This window comes from Panthera onca, chromosome B3 (genome assembly GCF_046562875.1).
Source record: "Panthera onca isolate mPanOnc1 chromosome B3, mPanOnc1 haplotype 2, whole genome shotgun sequence".
In the NCBI taxonomy this organism is placed as follows: Eukaryota; Metazoa; Chordata; class Mammalia; order Carnivora; family Felidae; genus Panthera; species Panthera onca.
The window spans coordinates 74421463-74438704 of NC_138344.1; the positions used below are offsets into that span (position 1 = coordinate 74421463).

A 17242-nucleotide genomic window follows, 5' to 3' on the forward strand; every position below is an offset into this window, starting at 1 on the left:
AGCTTGGGCTCCTGTGGGGCCCTCATGGGGGCTTTTCTTTCACCTTGCCTGGATCCCCACCCCACTCTCACGTCACCCAAAGGGGCCTTTAGGGGTTGATGGGAACTCTTCCTCAGTGACTTGTCCTGAAAGCTGAAATCCACCCCTTGGTCCAGCCCTTGCTGGAGGAAGTCTCTGGCCAATATCACTTCCTTCCAGTTCTCTAGTTGCTTCTTCCTGTATTTTCAGGGTACTCTGTGTAAACTTGGCTATAGCACTGTTCTCACAGACTTAAATAGTCTTCCCTGGTGCCTGGCATGGTGCTGGGAAGAGGATGGGCATTAAATAAACTTTTTTTTGAATGAACATTGATCCTCCCTCAATGTCCTGAGCCTCTCTACTATTGAGTTTCTTAGATCTTGTTTCTCTTCTACCTCCAATCAAAACTCACTGTCCACGTTTCATTCCCTCAGAGCTCTGTACTCTTGCTTATGTTTCCAAGCTTGTTGGAGAGAAGCAGGGTGGTGTTCTGGAGAGAACACTGTACCCTCTGTTTTCTGGGGATACCAGGACTGAGGTCTAACTCCACACAGTGTGGACCCTTGGGGGTCACTTCCTCCCATCAGTGGAAGGTCTAGATGACTTCTAAGGTCTTCCAGGGCTGAAGTGGAAGTCCTTTGTGGGCCAGGACCTGGTTTGTCTTATGCTCTGTGCCCCCAGAGCCAAGAATGGTGACTGGTGCAGAGCACGCTCTTAAATATTTGTTGTGAGAAGGAACTGACAACTTCGATGGCTACCTAGTGCCTGGCATTTTACACATGTTATTTCATTTCATTCCCAGAGTGATGGAGTTAAAATTTGTATATACATTTGCATGACTCTGAAGCCCATACTCTTCCCATAATACTTTGCGGCCTTTAGGAGACGATGCCATTGCACAAGGATTTGTTCTAATGATGGCTGTGAAAGGCTGCAGGAGATCTGGAGGCCCTTATTCTTATCATATCATATAGGCAATGCCTCTGCCCTTCACAGACCTTAGGAGATAATAGGAACTTAGGGTGGTAAGTGGAAGAGGGTGAGAGGGTGGTGAGGCTATCTGATCACTGTCATCTAAATGGGGTGCTTGCGGGCATCTGGATGGCTGTCAGTTGAGCAACCGACTTCGGCACGGGTTGTGATCTCGCAGTTGGGGGGGTTCAAGCCCCACATCAGGCTCACTGCTGTCAGCGTGGAGCCTGCTTTGGAGCCTCTGCCTGCCCCCACCCCCTGCATCTCCCCCACTCACACTTTCTCTCAAAAATAAATAAACATTGGGGGCACCTGGGTGGCTCAGTCAGTTAAGCATCCGACTTCAGCTCAGGTCACGATCTCGCGGTCCGTGAGTTCGAGCCCCGCGTCTGGCTCTGGGTTGATGGCTCAGAGCCTGGAGCCTGCTTCCGATTCTGTGTCTCCCTCTCTCTCTGCCCCTCCCCCGTTCATGTTCTGTCTCTCTCTGTCTCAAAAATAAATAAACGTTTAAAAAAAATTTTAATAAAAATAAATAAATAAATAAACATTGAAAAAAATAATAGATGGGTGTTTGGTTAGTTCCAGTCACGTGCTAAGCCAGCTCTCTCTAAAAAAAACAAAACAAAACAAAAAGCCCTAATTAGTAGCTTTTGTTGGTTTCTACGGCATATACACTCTCACTGTGGCTAAATTCAAGCAACAAATATGAAGTCACCACTGACTGCAGAGCTGGAAGAGAAGCACATAGTCAGCTCTTTTGCAAGCCAGTGAGCTGCCCTTCGCACACAACTGGAACAGTAAGCAGCGCTGTCCCCAGAAAGCTACAGAAAGGTCATGGCTTCTGCACACACTATGGGCAGCTTTGGGAAATGTCAGCTCTCACTTTGCCTTTTTCAAAGATTAGAAAGACTAGACTGACAGCAGCTGTCCCATTACGTGGATGGCCCTCTAGGCTGCTGCCAGGAAGGCTCCCTCAGAACGGTCCTGGGCTCCCCTTTGGAACACACCCCCTGTTGCCTTGCCTCAGGCTGGGACAGCCCCTGGAGCAGGCAAGGCTATTCCTTGCAGTCAATTCCTCAGGGAGCACTTCAGGTGGAACCATCCTGCAAGGAAGGATGGGTGTGTTGGTGCCATCAGCCTCTGCCTCTCACTTGGATTCGGCCAGTACTTTCCTCCCAAATTCCAGGAAATCATAAATACCAAGGAATCTGCCCTTGCTGTGCCAAGAGCAGGCCCAGCTGGAAGGCAGCAGACATCCCTAAAGAGATGGTGGAATGAGGGGGTGGAAAAGTACTGAGAGATAGGGGTGTGCCAGCTTCTGGTTGGGGAGGGACCCTGCTCCCCAGCTGAGGTGTGGAAACGGGCCTCGCAGCTGAAGAGCAGGTGCCCTTGAGCTGGGCAGCTCTAGAGGGAAGAGTAGGAACAGATGTGGAGGAAAGGGGCCTTGTCCTAGCAAGCTCCTTGAGGACCTAAACAGCTTGCATGTATGTCTTGGAGTCTTTCTCTCAAGTACTTAACACTGGCTAAGCACAGACAGAACCAGCAGTCAAAAATTTGTTGAAAGAGAAATGAGATGTTTATTAGCCTGCAGGATGTTTTTCAATACTAAGGCAAAAAGTAAAATGTAGGGGCAAGTAAAATTAAGGCATAAAGAAGTACCTAAGGGCCCCGAGGGCTCACCCAGGACATACAGTGGAGGTCTTCTCTTCATATCAAGGGTATGAGGTAGGCAGGAGAGGCTGACTTGTTTCATGGAGTCAGGCCCTACCACATAGCCCAAGGGAGAACAGTTGTGAAGTCAGGCCAGGAGGGTTAGAATTTGCTAGTGTAGAGGGTCATAATCCACTTGGGCATACGGAGGAAGCCAGGCAAGTAGGAGGCCAGCCAGCCCATGGTGGAGACATGAGAGAGAACTGAGCTCAAAGACAAATAGTCTTGGACGGGGCGGCCTGTGGAGCACAGGAAGAAGAGAAGGGTTACACTGTCATTTCCCACTCCTCAGACACCTCCGCCTAGGCTAAAGAGCCTGAGTGGGATGTGAGGGAGGAATGGGGAGAAAGTGTGGGAGAAGGTGAAGTGAGCAGGGAACCAGAGGAAGGGAGGTCCAGGCTGGCTGCTGGGCCAGAGCTCTTACCATCCACATCCCGAAGCCCATAGCGTCGAGCAAGGTCACAAGATGGCAGCACCTTCCCACTCAGGCTCAGGATATTGGGGTCTGTGGGCACAAATACAGCTGAGAAGGCATGGCAGTGATGCAGTGTGACAAGGTTTGGGCGCAGTGGGACAGGGCACCACTGAAACAGGCTTCGGTGCCCAGAATTCTTTCTTTCTATTCCTAGGCCTCTGACTCCTGGCTATACTTCCTGCGGCTCCCAAACCTCAAACTGGGCCCACATAGGGTCCAGAAGCCGGAGAAAAGAAGGGCATATTCCTCAACCACCTCCTGAGCCAGGACCCAGAACTGGCTACCACCACCCTGCAGATTCTCCATGCCCTTTCTTGTTACCACCTGCTCCCAATCGCTTTACCTGTTGCCAAAGCCACCACACATTTGCCACTCATTTCTGTGGTCTCTGCAGAGCTGAAATCAGATCTGAACTGAAACACAGGGGCAGAGAAGTGAAGGGTTAATTTCCAAGAGAACTGCCCGAATTTCTTTCCCACTTTTAGCTTCTATTCCAAGAGAGACAGGCCCTCATCACTGCACCTGCAGGACCCAGAATCTTAGAAGATGCTTGAGCCACTCCTCCCTACCTCCAGGTACATTCTGTACCCTGGCACCAGGACGCACTGCCTTTCCTAAGTGGAAGGATCTTGGGATGTCAACTATGTCTGGACCTTCTAGGTTAGTTCAGGACAGGGGTCAACAGCATGGGCTTCGGGGAAGGAAGCTTTTCCATTTATGGCATACATGACCTTGAGCAAGTTTCTAACCTTTCCAGGTTTCAGAATTGCCATCTGCAAAATGGAGATAATATCTCCTTTGGTGGATGAAAGGACATAATGTATGTATGCTGCTCGGCCCTGCTCCTGCCACAGTAGGCACCTGGGTATTTCCTCTTTGTTACTGTCTTGTCATTGAGGATGGAGAAGCTGATTCCTTTGCGTTCCCTGCCTCCCTCGCCCTCCCCCTGCCAACCTGCTTCAACAGGGGATCATCAGCATTGTTGTTTTTCATCACAACCTCCTTCAGTAGTTCTGTCTGCACCAACCCTGGCCACAGAGACACATAGCTGACCCCGTGGCGCCGCAGCTCCTGGGCACAGTCAGCAGCCAGCCTGTCGCACTGTAGAAGGACAGAAGGCAGGGGAGAGCCAGGGCGCCCGGCCACATCACCTTCCTCCCCTGCCTTCCTTGCTTCTGCTGAGGATGCCCCAGCCCTTCTCAGGAGCCCTGTCTCAGCTGTCCACCTTCCCCAGTGTGCTGCCTACCCTGGCCACCCAAGGGGAGCCCAGGCAAAGGGACTGTTTATGAAGGTGCAGAGGGAGAGGTGGGGGCCAGTGGGCCTTACTACTCTGATCATTGGGGATCGGATCTCCTGAGCTATGGGTACCATCACTGTCTGATGCCTCCCTAACCCCTGTGCTCCTGGGTCCTCACCGCAGCTTTGCCAACACCATAGGGGACATTGAAGAGATACTGCAGCCCCCCAATGGAGGAGATGACCACGATGAGTCCCCGGCCAGCTGGTACCATGAGCCGTGCTCCATACACTGAGCACAAGTAGTGACCTCTAGAAGGTGGGGCAAGGAAGGAGAAGGAATACATGACGTTCACTGCTGGCCTGGCTGCTGTAGCCCTGGCAGCTTCCTCTGCCCTCTAAGGCTAGAGGCCACTTCCTGAGAGCAACAGTGGTAAAAGGAACCACCAATGGATGCGTGTAAAGGAAAAACTCAGTTTTCCATTCTCCTATGTAGGGAAAACCCAGCACACATATACTCGGTAACCAGAAAAACATTTCATTTGCATGGGAAACAGGATCCTCCGAGTGAAAACAGGTAGAGAGAATTATAGTTTCAAAAGGAAAGCCCAATCTAAGGTAATGCAAAGGAAAGGCACAGTAAATGTGTATGTGAGTGGGGGGGGGAAGGTGAGGACATGTTGGCGGGCTTCCCAGAGGCTCACAAAATGGCCTTTATTTTGGAAAATTCATCATGGCTCAGGGACCAAGGCCTGGGCCTCTGCCCAGGCTCAAAACTCTGACCTTCAAGAGATGAGGGAGTGGAAGGCCTCTCTTTGGAAGGCTAAGCATGTGGGCCATAACTGCCAATTATCAGCATTTTAGGTTTTCTTTTCTTGCCTCTTGGCTGACCATCCCTCTCTGTCCTCATAATCTTTCTTCTGCCTTGGAAATCACAACTGGATTCTAATCCTGCTTCCTTGGTATTTCCACAAGAAGCTGTGGGTGTTCTTAAAATGCTTTAGGCACAGATTTTCAGATAATCTCTTAGTTACTCCCACAGGTGGCTGATCACACCCCCATGGAATGCAGTTTCTGAGAGGGCACTACCGTTCCAACAATAAAAAAGAGACACAAGTGGTGCGTCATGCTAGGTGAACTCTTCGTGCTGTGTTTCATCTCACTCCCATGCACATGTATGTGTAACTCTGATGTTGGAGTGCCCTTGCCTATGGATCTGGAGTGAGGATGTGGAGGCTAACATGGCTGGCACTCACCCTCATTGACCTTCTCTTGATCTAAGACAAAAGAATTTCTTTTTTTTTGTTAATATCAACTACAGGTGGTGTGCATTATTCAAAGAGGGAGGCTTCCTTCCGATCACGCACTTGGATGTGCAGAGTGAGGCCGGAGAGAGGCCAAGAGCAAGTTCAGTTGTGTCATTTCTGACAGAAACAAGGTAAAAGTCAATGTTCCCAGGTACGGAACCAACTGGATGGAAATTTTCCAGAGGTGTGAAACAAATGGGACAAAAAGAAGAAGAAAGAGATGGGGAGGTCAGAGAACAAGGGCGGGCATATGAGGAATGGTCCAGGCCCTCAGCTGACTGAATGAGGAGAACCCAGACCCTGGGACAAAGGGAACACTTACCTGAGTCCAACATTGTTGATATCATCCCAGATGGAGGCAGGGCTTTCCCAGAATGCCTTCTTAGTGTTCTTTATAATTGCCTGGAAGGCAAAGGGAGTGTTGTAAATTGGATGATCTAAAGGCAGACAGGTATGAGGGGCTGGATAATGAAAGGGACAATGAGTGGGGATAAGGACTCAGGACTCAGGGGTCAGAGGGGGAGGTTAGGGATGTGGAGCTGGAACCAAAGTGTAAAGGGTACCAGGACCCCAGCGTAGGCGTTGTTGACCAGCACATCCAGACGCCCCTGCTGTTCCCGATCCACTTGCTCAAACAGGCTTTGCACTTCACTCTCCTGGCTTGAATCGCATACCACAGGCACACACTGGCCCCCTCGAGACTGTGCCTGGAGAGACAGAGGGGATATGAGCTTATAGTTACATGAGTGTGAGACATAAGGCAACCCTCTTCAACTCCCAGCTTGGGAGGAGCTGAGAAGGGGAGGGGGCACTGAGAAGGCAAAAGTAGGAATCAAAGCCAGCAGCTGAGGGAATATGGTGAGCAATACCGCCCTCTGGTGTCTGTTTGAGGAGTTTCAGGAATGCTAGGTCCTTTCTCTATAGAGGGAAACAGATTGGGATCTCAAGCTTAAAAACTACATTTACGGAGGCCTACCAGGTGCAAGTCGTTGTACACTCTTACTGGAAGGCAAGGTACAAATAGGGAAGGGGGGATGCTCCTGGGAAAGGAATATCTCTCTTCTTCCTCATCCTTGGTCATTTCCATCATTCACACCCTAAGCTCCCACTCTTCACCACTCACGTGTAACCTCTCCTCTGTCCTGGCCCTCTTACCCTCACATCACCAATGCTCCTGCCTAGTTACTGAAAAATCAAAAACTCTCAGGCATGAACTATTTCTACTTTCCGTTCTACTTCACCCTTCACAAATGAGTCCCCATCCTCTAACTTCAAAGGAAGAAGAAATACCTTATTCAGGACCAATCCTCCTATTCTCCAGATCCAGGTTCTAGTTCCCACCCTCTTACCTTCTTGCCTCCTAACTGCTCCCCCGTGCTCCCAGAGCATTCTGTGTCTGCCTCTGATTTCCTGCTGGGTCCTATCTTTCCAAAGCAGAAGTGACATCTTATTTATCTTGGTAACCCCAGTGCTTCACCCAGTGCCTAGCAAACCAAATATATATATATATATATATATATATATATATATATATTTTTTTTTTTTTTTTTTTAACGTTTATTTATTTTTGAGACAGAGAGAGACAGAGCATGAACGGGGGAGGGGCAGAGAGAGAGAGGGAGACACAGAATCGGAAGCAGGCTCCAGGCTCTGAGCCATCAGCCCAGAGCCCGACGCGGGGCTCGAACTCACGGACCATGAGATCGTGACCTGAGTTGAAGTCGGACGCTTAACCGACTGAGCCACCCAGGCGCCCCACCAAATATATTTTTTAAAACTGAAATCCAGTAAAAAAAAAAAAAAAAAAAAGTCAAGTGAAAGTGTATAGCTCAATAAAGTCTTTCCTAAAATAAAGGAAAGCACAGGTCCACAACCCTTCAGCTGCAATTCCAAAATCCCTGAAGGTTTCAAACAGAAGGTTTTTTTTTCATAAAACTCACTTATTGGCAAAATTTGACCTGATCTGAAGTCATTTATGGGCTTCATTTACTCCAGTCTGAATAAATATTCACATTTCGTGGAGGAATATAATGGTTTCAGATAAGGGATTAGTGGAAGGAGTGGTTAATGGGAAGGGCTACCTCAGAAGGTGTGTGTCCCACTTGTTCCAGAGGAAGCACCCACCTCCTCAGCAGTGGCCCGCAGCGTGTCCATATGGCGGCCAGTGATGTAAACTGTGGCACCTGCCTGGCAGAGTTGCAAGGCGATGCCGCGGCCAATACCTCTGGAAGCACCGGTCACCACGCACACTTGGCCCTTCATGGGAGCTGCCATGACTCACATGCAAAGGGGGAAAATCTGTGGAAGCAAAGACTTGCTCTGAGGGAAGCCTGCATCTCGTGTATGTGGAAGGGGGACCCGGATAGCGGGAGGGAGGAGGAGCCAAGGTTAGGATCCTGTGAGAAGAGAGAAGTTTCAGAGCGGGACAACGGTGCAAACCCCAGGGCAAGGCTGTTCGTCCTTTTTGGCAGGCCAAGAAGTAAATAAGGGGGCTCGGTGGGACTGTCCAGGGCTACCCACCTATAAGGACTCTCTGAAAGGGGCTGACCGGGTGGGGGGCGCTCAGCGCGGCAGCCCCTCAACGGCGGGTCAACGCAGCGTCCTGGGCTATCCAGAGCTCTGGCCTCTGGCGTGGCCCTGGCGGGCTGAGCCCGGAGGGGCGGCTTCCGGGTCGGGGGTAAGAGCGGGGCCCGGGCACGCAGGAGGGAGCTCGCGCCCTTTACCTGCGCTCCTGCAGTCCCGGCGCCGTCTAGCCGGCAAAGTCCTTGGACTCTAGGACTTCGATTCTGGCTGCGGGGGCGGGACCAGGTGACTGCAACTGGATCAGAGTGTGAGGCTGGGGTGCCAGCCCGCGTTCCCGTCCGGGATCAGCGGAGGGTTTGGAGGAGAGGGTCAGAGAGCACGGGAGGCGGTGCTGGGGCCAGGACTGGCGACTGGAGGCGGGGCGACCTGGGAACACACACAGTCACCCGGCTAGGGGCTGTCGCCAATACCGTGACGTATATGCTGCGCGCCGAGCACGCCGGCCTTCCTAAACTCGGTCCGGACCCGGCACGCTCCTACGTGCGTGACGTTCCTCTGCGACTGGAGACGCTTTCGCGGACGGACACGGCCTTCAGCACTCATGGGACTGGGTCCGCGCTCCCTCCACAAGGCTGGGCGCCGGTTTCCAGCTGGTGACAAACGGGGGCGCGGGGCCAAGGGGTCGGGGCGCCCCCCACCAGGCCGCCAGCGGAGCCGAAGCTCGGAGCCAGCCCAAGACGCGCACCCTCACCTGAGCCACGAAGCTCTGGGGTATTTCCGCCAGGCGCTGTCAGCCCTGAAAGAGGCTCCTGAGACCGGAGAAGAACGAGGTGGGGAGACTTCAGGGTGAGACTAAAAGTGGGATTCGCTGGGCATAAGTTCTGGGATAGGCAGGAGAATTTTCATGGGTTCCCAGGGCATAGGGACTTAGTCTATGTCTCCCATATCCTCTTCATTGCTCCCCTCTCCCTCCTTTGGTTAACTAATGGAACATAACCATCCTCCTCTTAGTCTCTGAAATATTTTTCTTGTCTGTTCAGAACTGATGGTGCACAATGTTTTGAAGGAAGTGGAAGCTGAGGCCCTAGCCTTGGCCACAAACAGGACTGGCAGTGAGATTATGCAGGAACTGCTGGGATTTAGTCCCCTGAAACCGCTGTGTCGAGTATGGGCTACTTTGCGCTCCAACTTCCGCTTTGTGGCCTGTCATCGATGCGGGGTGCATGTATTGCAAAGTGCTTTGCTGCAGCTGCCTCGATTGCTGGGGAGCCCTGCAGAGAAAGAGGAGGAGGACGTGGAAGAGGAGGAGGATGGCAAGGATGGTCCCTTGGAGACTCTGGAGGAGCTGGTTTTGGGACTAGCCTCCGAGGTGTGTGATGATTTTCTTTTCTACTGTGGAGACACACATGGCAGCTTCATGGTCAGAACTCTGCTACAGGTGTTGGGAGGGACTCTTCTGGAGTCTGAGAGAACCAGGCACCGTGGCTCTCAGTCACCTGGTAAGTATTACAAGAGGGAAGTGGATGTAGAGGAGAGGAGAGTTTAGGAAGTCCAGTAGAAGAGAGTAAGCAGAAGAGTAATTCTTGCTGACCTTAAAGAATTAGCAGAGAAATTAGGACAAGACTTAACAGGCCAAAGATTAGTGCACACAGAGGCCCAGACGTGAGGATGCATAGGTGTGTTTGGGGGACAGCTAGTAGAATAGGCCAGGGGTGAGAGGTGATTCATGAGGAATGTGTGTCAAATTTTTTTAAACCACAACTCACAGATTTTTTTTGTTTTAAACATCACTGAACATGCGTCTGTGTATGTATACATATATTGGACTCAAGCAGAACTTTGAGAAGATAATATATATACAACCCATTCTGATATTTTCTTTTCTGTTTTATTCTATTCTATTCTATTGAAAAATTGCTGGTTAAGATCCACTAAAGTGATTTTATGATGCATTTGTAGGCAGCGACCTACAGTTTGAAAAACTGTGGGAAATAAGATTAGAGAGTTTAGATGAGGCCTTGAAGTCCTGAGAGTTTGGCCTATCTTCTACGGACCACTGGGGCGCTGTTGAAATTTCTTAGAAAAATTAAAACAGAAACATAGTCTCTGTTTAGTCATCCAGATGAGAAGAGGTATTCATATGTGTTCTGCATCTCCAAGCTGAATCCTTGCTCATCTATGGGATTATTCTCCCTCCTGGATGGTAGTTTGTGATCCCAGCACTGCACGTGTTCTTGGTCTTCTTTCAGAAGCCCAAAGGGCCCCAACTCGGGAAGGTAAGCCATCTGATTTTGAGGTCCCTGAAACCTTCTTGAATCGCCTTCAGGACCTGAGCTCCTGCTTTCTGAAGGACATTGCTGGTAAGGAGGGAAAAAGGAGGAGGGTCTAGGACCTGCTTTTCTAGAGGTGAACTGTCATCATCTGAGGCCCTTACTTCGATCAGTCTTATTCCTTTTCAAATCTGATCGGGTTTGATATTGCAAAGACTCTGTATAGAGCTTTTACATCCAAAGTCCCTGATATCTTTTGCTTGAGGTTTGAGGTTGTACAGGTTGTCTGGATTTTGGAAGAGCTGCTTTTATTTTTTCTGCCCTTTCCCTCAGTATTTATCACTGACAAGATCTCCAGCTTCTGCCTTCAAGTGGCCTTACAAATCTTACACCGCAAACTGCCCCAGTTTTGTGCTCAGCTCTGCAGTGCTGTGATTGGCTATCTGAGTAGCCGCAATTCCTCAGCAGATGGCAGGTATGGTCTAGGCCTCAGGGTCCACCAAAGTTGATGAGGCTGTGTGAAGTGAATGAAGTGATATGGGTATTTTAGATGCAGTAAAGGCTGCTTGATCACCTTCTCCTTGTCCCTAGCCCCCTACTGCTATTTCTGCGGGATCAGACGAGCTCCAGACTCCTGGAGCAAGTGCTGCTGGTGTTGGAGCCCCCGAGGCTCCAGAGCCTCTTTGAGGATCACTTCCAAGGGCAGCTGCAGACCCTGGCTGCACACCCCATTGCCAACTTCCCTTTGCAGCGTTTACTGGATGCTGTTACTACCGCTGAGTTGGTGAGTTGAGAGTGGGGCCAGATCTGTTTCTGTGCTCTGTTATTTCTGCTAGTTTTTGTTCATTGTGCCTTATTTTATTGTGTGCCTGTCTCTGCATCTCTGAGTGTGTGCTGGCCATTCCCCTTGAAGTTATTCCTAGGGGTTACTCAGAGCTTATGACGAAAGTGCCTTCTCAGAAAGGATTTGTTTTGGCTTCTCGGGTTCCAATACCAGCAGGCGACTGGCTTAATCCAAATATGCAGCTTGAGGTTCCATGACCCGTGTTTGTGGTCAACTATCTGTAGCAATACAGAGTTGGGAGTTGGGGTAGAAGGGTAGATTTTTTTTTTAAGATTTTATTTTTAAGTAATCTCTACACCAAATGTGGGGCTTGAACTCACAACCCAAGATCAAGAGCTGTGTGCTCTGCTGACGGAGATAGCTAGGCGCCCCTAAAAGGGCAGATTTAATTCCAGTATCCCCTTATCTTGAGAGTGTGGCCATTTAAAGTATTGCTGCTTCCCTCATGTGAGGCCGCACCTCTAAGACTGCCCCCTTGTCCTAGACTTTATCTGGCCAAACCCAAATTCTGATATTGGCCGTGCTTATCTAGCACTTCTAGTTGTTTTCAGCAGGAAGATTTCTCTGAATAATTCAGTCCACTGTTACAGAATGCCAAAGATTCCTCATTCTGTGTCTCCCCTCAGCTGTCCCCCGTGTTTGAGGAGCTGAGCCCTGCCCTGGAAGCTGTGCTGGCTCAGGGTCACCCGGGGGTGGTCATTGCCCTGGTGGGGGCCTGCCACAGAGTTGGGGCCCACCAAGCCCGGGTCCTGCAGCTGTTGTTGGAGGTGAGTAGGTGTTGCCCCCAACCTGTTTATGCCCTCAGTTCAAATTCCACCTGTTAGGACCTCTCTCATCTTCAGTGGTTATATCTCTGGACTCAAGAGGTCTAATATCCAGGGAGTTCACAGATCCAGGGAGAAATGAGGCCAAACCCATCACATAGCCTTGGAATGAAAATTGTCTCCCAGAACTAAGAGAGCAGTTTATTTAAGGAATAAATGTTTATTCAACCCCTGTTATGTGTATAGGGGCTGGAGATACAGCAAGGCAGATGAGATCCTGCCCTTATGCAGCTTACATTCTCACATCTCCTGAATGCTTTCCTCTGTCTAGAGAGTTGGGGTTAGGGATGAGGTAGCTCTCCGATTCATCATGTTTTGTCTTCTCCTCTAGGCATTCCACTGTGCGGAGCCCCCTTCCCGGCAAGTGGCTTGTGTGCCTCTCTTTGCCACTTTGACGGCTTATGAGGTATACTATAGACTGGCAGAGGAGGAAGGGGCAGTGCCCGCAGAGCACCAGGTGAGGTAGGAGAGGGGCCAAGTCATTGACTAATTGGGGCCAGGGTTTAAAAAGTCCTTCACCCTTGTGGTGAGGGTGTGGGGATCTCTGGCTTCATCCAGGTGGGGGTGGCACTTTGGTGGCTGCCTCCTAAATCCCTGTTTCTATCCTACCAGGTGGAAATGGCCACAGCCAGGGCTCTGGGGGAAGTGACAGTCCTTGGGTCTCTTCTACTTCAGCATCTGCTGCACTTCTCTAGCCCTGGTATCGTACTTCGAAGTCTGGGTGCCTTGACAGGACCACAACTTCTGACTCTCGCCCAGAACCCTGCTGGCTCCCACGTGCTTGATGCTGTCCTGACCAGCCCCTCCGTGACGCGCAAGCAGCGTCGCCGTGTGCTTAAGACCCTAAAGGTTCTGGTTTCTGCTTTGATTCCCCCACCAACATCCATTTAAGAGAACATGAGCTTGCCCTGAGACTGTCCTTCAGAATCAGAGAGGATATATCGTTCCCAGACTCTTGACTCAGCCCATAAACTTCTGAAACTTCACTTCCCCGTTCCCCTCCCCAGTGCACTTTTGTGGAATGCCCTAGAGGGACCTACCTTGCTTGTTTCACTGCAGGGACAATACGTGGCTCTGGCTTGTAGTCGTCATGGCAGCCGAGTGCTAGATGCCATCTGGAGTGGAGCAACCTTGGGGGCCCGGAAGGAAATTGCTGCCGAGCTAGGTGAGTACCTGCACCTCTCTCTAACCTTTCTAAACTTCCCTCACTCCAGATGGCTGAGTGGCTGGGGAGGGGACTTAAATACAGCAGAGACTTCAGTTCAAAAGGGTGGTGTTGACCATGGGTTCTTAGCAGTCTGCCCTCCTTTCCTCTGCTGATTATGCAGCCCTGTGCTCCCGCCCTCTCCTGGCTTCCGTTCTTTGGAGACTGAGGTATTATCCCTGAGGCCAACCCAGGGCCCAGGGAAAATGGAGGGACCTTCACCCAGGGAGTGTTGCTTTGAGCACGGGGGGTGACTGCATGATGATACTGAACATGAGTGATTCCCTTTGCAGGGGAGCGGAACCAGGAGCTGATAAGAGACCCTTTTGGCCACCATGTGGCTCGAAATGTGGCCCTGACTACTTTCCTGAAGCGCCGAGAGGCTTGGGAACAGCAGCAGGGGGCAGTGGCCAAGCGGAGGAGGGCTTTGAACTCAATACTTGAAGACTGAGGCCTTTGGACCTGGGACTGGGTGATGGGGAGGGTAGCGGGAGTATCTGTCCTGTCCCCTTCTTAGTTTAAGTTGGAATCAAAAGTCTTATTAATAAACATTTTTATATTTTTATTGGACATGCTTTTGTTATTTTGGGGAAAAGGGTATAAAGAAATAGAGATCTCAAGGTAAAATCAGAAAGGGCTGAATTCAGTGCACTAGGAAGCTTAGGGACAGGAGGAGTTGCAAGGAATCTAGATGTAGCAATGATCAGGGTGGGGTCAAGATACTTGGGGACAGGCTTGTGGCCTTTCCGGGTAAGTGGGATGCTGGAAAGATGGCTAGGAAGGGACAGCATTCTTCAGGAAAGGGTATAGGCTAGGGGTGTAAGGCGTTATGCTGATGGGGCCTGTCACAATGGGGTCAGAAGGCATTGGGGAAATCAGGTGAGTTACCTAATCTGCACTGTCTTCAGATCTCCAAAGCTGATGCTGTCACAATCCTCACAGTGTGTCTCTTGGAATGAATCTAGGGGCAGAAAGCAGCTTGGAGCCCCTTCTCAGTAGGGATGAAGGCGACCCTGCCGCTGCCAATGCCATTGTTCGGCCCCTTCTATTAAATGGCGAAGGCTGGAGGAAATTCCCAGCAACATATGGCCCAGCCCTTGCAGCAGTGCAGAGGTCCAACGGAGGAGCTCCCTGAAGGGCAGAGACAAGATGAAGTCGGATGGGTGGGGGAACGTGGGAGGAGGCTATAGAGGGGGTTTTCCACAAGGGAGAGATTATGGATAGGGGAGTATAGAAGAAGGAATTAAGGGCACTGCAACTGTAAGGGGATGAGGAAATACGATATATTGGTCTCTGACCTGAGTACTTTCTTTGGGCCGAGTCCTTGAAAGTCACAACTCATGGAGTAGAGCCCATAGAATGTGGCTTTGATATTGAGGCTGCCAAAGAGGTCTCGAGGGTTTTGCTTGTATACATCAAAGGTGATACGGGCGATGTCCTTGCTGTGCTTGGGCTTCTCCCGGCCCAGGCCGTATGACAGCACCCCACTCTGTAGGGTACACTCATCAGTGCCACGCACCTTCACACCCTGACACCCACGGTGTGCACTGGGCACACAGTTCCCCACCAGCACTGGGTCAGACCCACCCTTGCCTGGACTCTTTGTCCCCTGAATGGTGTCCTTGGCAACCCCTTACCTCTCCCAGTGTCTCTGCCCCCAAGATCACGGTTGGGCTAGAGAAGCTTGGGAGAGATATAAAGGATTGGTGGCCTACAGCAAGCCCCACTATGGGCCTCTCACCCTGTTGGGGGTCCAGCTCTGCCCATACTCCAGCACCATCAGGCACGTGTCATCCTCCAAAAGCTGGAAGAAGTCCTCACTCTCCACGGCCGTCCCATCCTCCTCCAGCACCAGTGTTAGCATTCCACTCAGCAGCAGGGCCTCCAGTGCCTGCCCAGCCACAGGAAGCAGGAGGGAAGGGGCAGGGCTTATCCATGCCCCTCCCTCTCCAGCTGCCCCATATCCACTGGTTGGCTCTGGATGCTGGTTGACACCCCAACTCTACTTCCTGGGAAACTGCCCTTCTTCAAATGGCTCCAGCTCTTGGTGCTTAGTTGCTGGGGGACCCTCGCTAAGGGCTGACTTTTTTTTAACCTAGTTGCTCCTCTGTCATTGTCCTCTTTCCCTGTTACCCTCTGAGCCAATCCTAGTGGTTTGGAATTGAAAAACTAGTCAGGTTCTCTTGAGGTCCATCCTTCTGTCTTCTCTCCAGTGTCTTACCTCACTGTCCCCCACTCTCAGAGAACTGTTTTCAGTAACAATGACCCTTAGCCTTTTTGAGTCTTCACTAGTGCCAGGTATCTATGTAGACTTTACATACATGTCCTCTTTGACTCCTTTCCACAACCCTAGGAGAAAGGTGTAACATTATTCCCTTTTTGTAGATCAAGAAACTAAAGTTTTGATAGGTTGAACAACTTCCTACAGTGTGACACTAGCAAGTGGTAGGATCTGGACTTGAACTTGACTTGTCATATGAATCACCATTCCATACTGACTTCTGAATGCCATTCCCCCAACCCTCCCTAGCTATTCCTCCTCCTACCCCCTGGAAAAGAAATAACCTAAATACAGCGTTGGTCATTGGGCTGAACCACGCCGCCCCCCCTCCCCCTTTAGCCCCCAGAGGGAGGAGCAGCCATGTAACTAACCTCAGCCTTCCTGCTCACTCACTGTAAGTTCTCAGTCTTCTCTAGCCCCTGCAGTAGGAACTTAGGGATTTGGCTCACTTACCTTGTCTAGCAGTTCCTGGCGGGTGGCAGCTGTCAAACCTTTCCGGGTGGTTCGCTTGTGATCACAGACACGGAAAGGTCGCTGGGGTGGTGGAGCTGAAGTCCAGACTTTCCTGCCAAACTCAGAGCTCATACTGGATACTGACCTGGTAGTTGGGAAGAAAGGTCAAGAAGTGAGGAGTTTGGTGAATGCAGTAGGGATGATGGGGTGGGGTGCCTGGGGAGTTAAGGAGGGATCTAGATTTGCAGATCAGAGTAGCCTAGGGAGAGACCATGGAGTGGAGGTGGTGAGTGGTGGTTCCATAGCTGGACAAGCCCGTTGTGGAAAGTGGGGGCAGGAAAGAGAAGCAGTGAGTATCAGAGTCTCCTGGGAGCTGAATGGAATTTTGTTGCCATGCCCTATCCTCAGAGTTGGAGGGTAGAAAGGAGGGTTAAAAAATCACCTGAGCAGGCCGCTGGGGTTCAGGGCTGAGAGGTACTCCATGGTGGAGGGAAGGAGCAGGGGAGTTGCCTCTCCCACTGAGTTCTGGGCTGTGTGGTTCTCTGCTGTGCTGGGGCTGAAATGGTGGTGTTTTCAGCTACACAGCTGGGATCTCAGCTCCAGTGAGGTGGGAGATGAGTCAACCCGGACTCTGGTCCCCCCTGCCTGGCCAGTAAGAAGGGCAAAGTCCAAGGGGAGGGAGAGAAGGAGGGACCTAGATGGGATAGTGGAGGAGAGATTGAGGCCCAGAGTTGCCCGCAAAAGTCATGAGGCTTTTGTGCGTGCGTGCGTGCGTGTGTGTGTGTGTGTGTGTGTGTCTGTCTGATGGCAGTGTGTGCTGAGGATAAATGGGAACTATGTAAGGATGGAATGTGGTCTCTGGTGTTTTTCTTTCTATGGAGAGAATTTCTAGGAATAGTTCCTGGCTCCCAACCCTAGAGAAGCTGCGTTATACATGATTTGCACTGTACTTGCTGCCACCTACTGTGAAAGCCATAAACTGCAGCATTAGGAAAGGGGAAGCCAGGCTGCAGGTGGGATCATGGGCAGAGCTTGGAGGAAATGAAGTGTGAGACAGTGTGCCAGGGTGGTGTGTGAGGAGAGGATGGATCCTGCTCCCTGGATGCAGGATCACCAGGATCCTGT

At 50.9% G+C, this 17242-nt stretch overlaps 3 protein-coding genes across 4 annotated transcripts; 1 reads left to right on the forward strand and 2 right to left on the reverse strand.

Moving 5' to 3' along the window:
• Positions 1-2543: 2543 nt before the first annotated feature.
• On the reverse strand, positions 2544-8697 carry DHRS1 (dehydrogenase/reductase 1). The gene is made up of 9 exons (XM_060619373.3): positions 8442-8697; positions 7843-8016; positions 6282-6425; positions 6041-6120; positions 4591-4723; positions 4130-4276; positions 3519-3588; positions 3125-3205; positions 2544-2939 (listed from the first exon to the last, which is right to left on the reverse strand). Exons 2-9 carry the CDS (start codon positions 7990-7992, stop codon positions 2803-2805), a joined length of 942 nt encoding a protein of 313 aa, XP_060475356.1. The 5' UTR covers positions 7993-8016; positions 8442-8697; the 3' UTR covers positions 2544-2802.
• Positions 8698-8735: 38 nt separating this feature from the next.
• On the forward strand, positions 8736-13953 carry NOP9 (NOP9 nucleolar protein). 2 transcript variants are annotated; one of them, XM_060619365.3, is made up of 10 exons: positions 8736-9071; positions 9282-9740; positions 10491-10601; positions 10845-10986; positions 11103-11295; positions 11982-12122; positions 12511-12636; positions 12792-13028; positions 13239-13344; positions 13677-13953. In XM_060619365.3, exons 1-10 carry the CDS (start codon positions 8843-8845, stop codon positions 13832-13834), a joined length of 1902 nt encoding a protein of 633 aa, XP_060475348.2. In that variant the 5' UTR covers positions 8736-8842; the 3' UTR covers positions 13835-13953. The 2 variants fall into 2 exon arrangements, with proteins under 2 accessions (XP_060475348.2, XP_060475349.2); XM_060619366.2 differs by having other exon boundaries at positions 8977-9087.
• Positions 13954-14237: 284 nt separating this feature from the next.
• Positions 14238-16760, reverse strand: CIDEB (cell death inducing DFFA like effector b). The gene is made up of 5 exons (XM_060619375.3): positions 16560-16760; positions 16118-16262; positions 15125-15274; positions 14682-14872; positions 14238-14514 (listed from the first exon to the last, which is right to left on the reverse strand). The coding sequence occupies exons 1-5, from the start codon at positions 16598-16600 to the stop codon at positions 14376-14378; spliced, it is 666 nt and encodes a 221-aa protein (XP_060475358.1). The 5' UTR covers positions 16601-16760; the 3' UTR covers positions 14238-14375.
• Positions 16761-17242: the final 482 nt, after the last annotated feature.

What these genes read in the sequence shown, in the direction of transcription:
- DHRS1 (XM_060619373.3), bottom strand. Translation starts at nt 7,992, where the DNA reads ATGGCAGCTCCCATGAAGGGCCAAGTGTGCGTGGTGACCGGTGCTTCC. An exon ending in ATGGTGTTGGCAAAGCTGCG is followed by an intron (nt 4,277 to 4,590) that starts GTGAGGACCCAG and finishes GTCCTTCTACAG; the next exon opens with TGCGACAGGCTGGCTGCTGA. An exon ending in TGGGCTTCGGGATGTGGATG is followed by an intron (nt 2,940 to 3,124) that starts GTAAGAGCTCTG and finishes TGTGCTCCACAG; the next exon opens with GCCGCCCCGTCCAAGACTAT.
- NOP9 (XM_060619365.3), top strand. Translation starts at nt 8,843, where the DNA reads ATGGGACTGGGTCCGCGCTCCCTCCACAAGGCTGGGCGCCGGTTTCCA. An exon ending in CCGTGGCTCTCAGTCACCTG is followed by an intron (nt 9,741 to 10,490) that starts GTAAGTATTACA and finishes GTCTTCTTTCAG; the next exon opens with AAGCCCAAAGGGCCCCAACT. An exon ending in AATTCCTCAGCAGATGGCAG is followed by an intron (nt 10,987 to 11,102) that starts GTATGGTCTAGG and finishes CCTTGTCCCTAG; the next exon opens with CCCCCTACTGCTATTTCTGC.
- CIDEB (XM_060619375.3), bottom strand. Translation starts at nt 16,600, where the DNA reads ATGGAGTACCTCTCAGCCCTGAACCCCAGCGGCCTGCTCAG. An exon ending in GCCAGGAACTGCTAGACAAG is followed by an intron (nt 15,275 to 16,117) that starts GTAAGTGAGCCA and finishes GTGGCTGGGCAG; the next exon opens with GCACTGGAGGCCCTGCTGCT. An exon ending in GGCCCAAAGAAAGTACTCAG is followed by an intron (nt 14,515 to 14,681) that starts GTCAGAGACCAA and finishes TCTGCCCTTCAG; the next exon opens with GGAGCTCCTCCGTTGGACCT.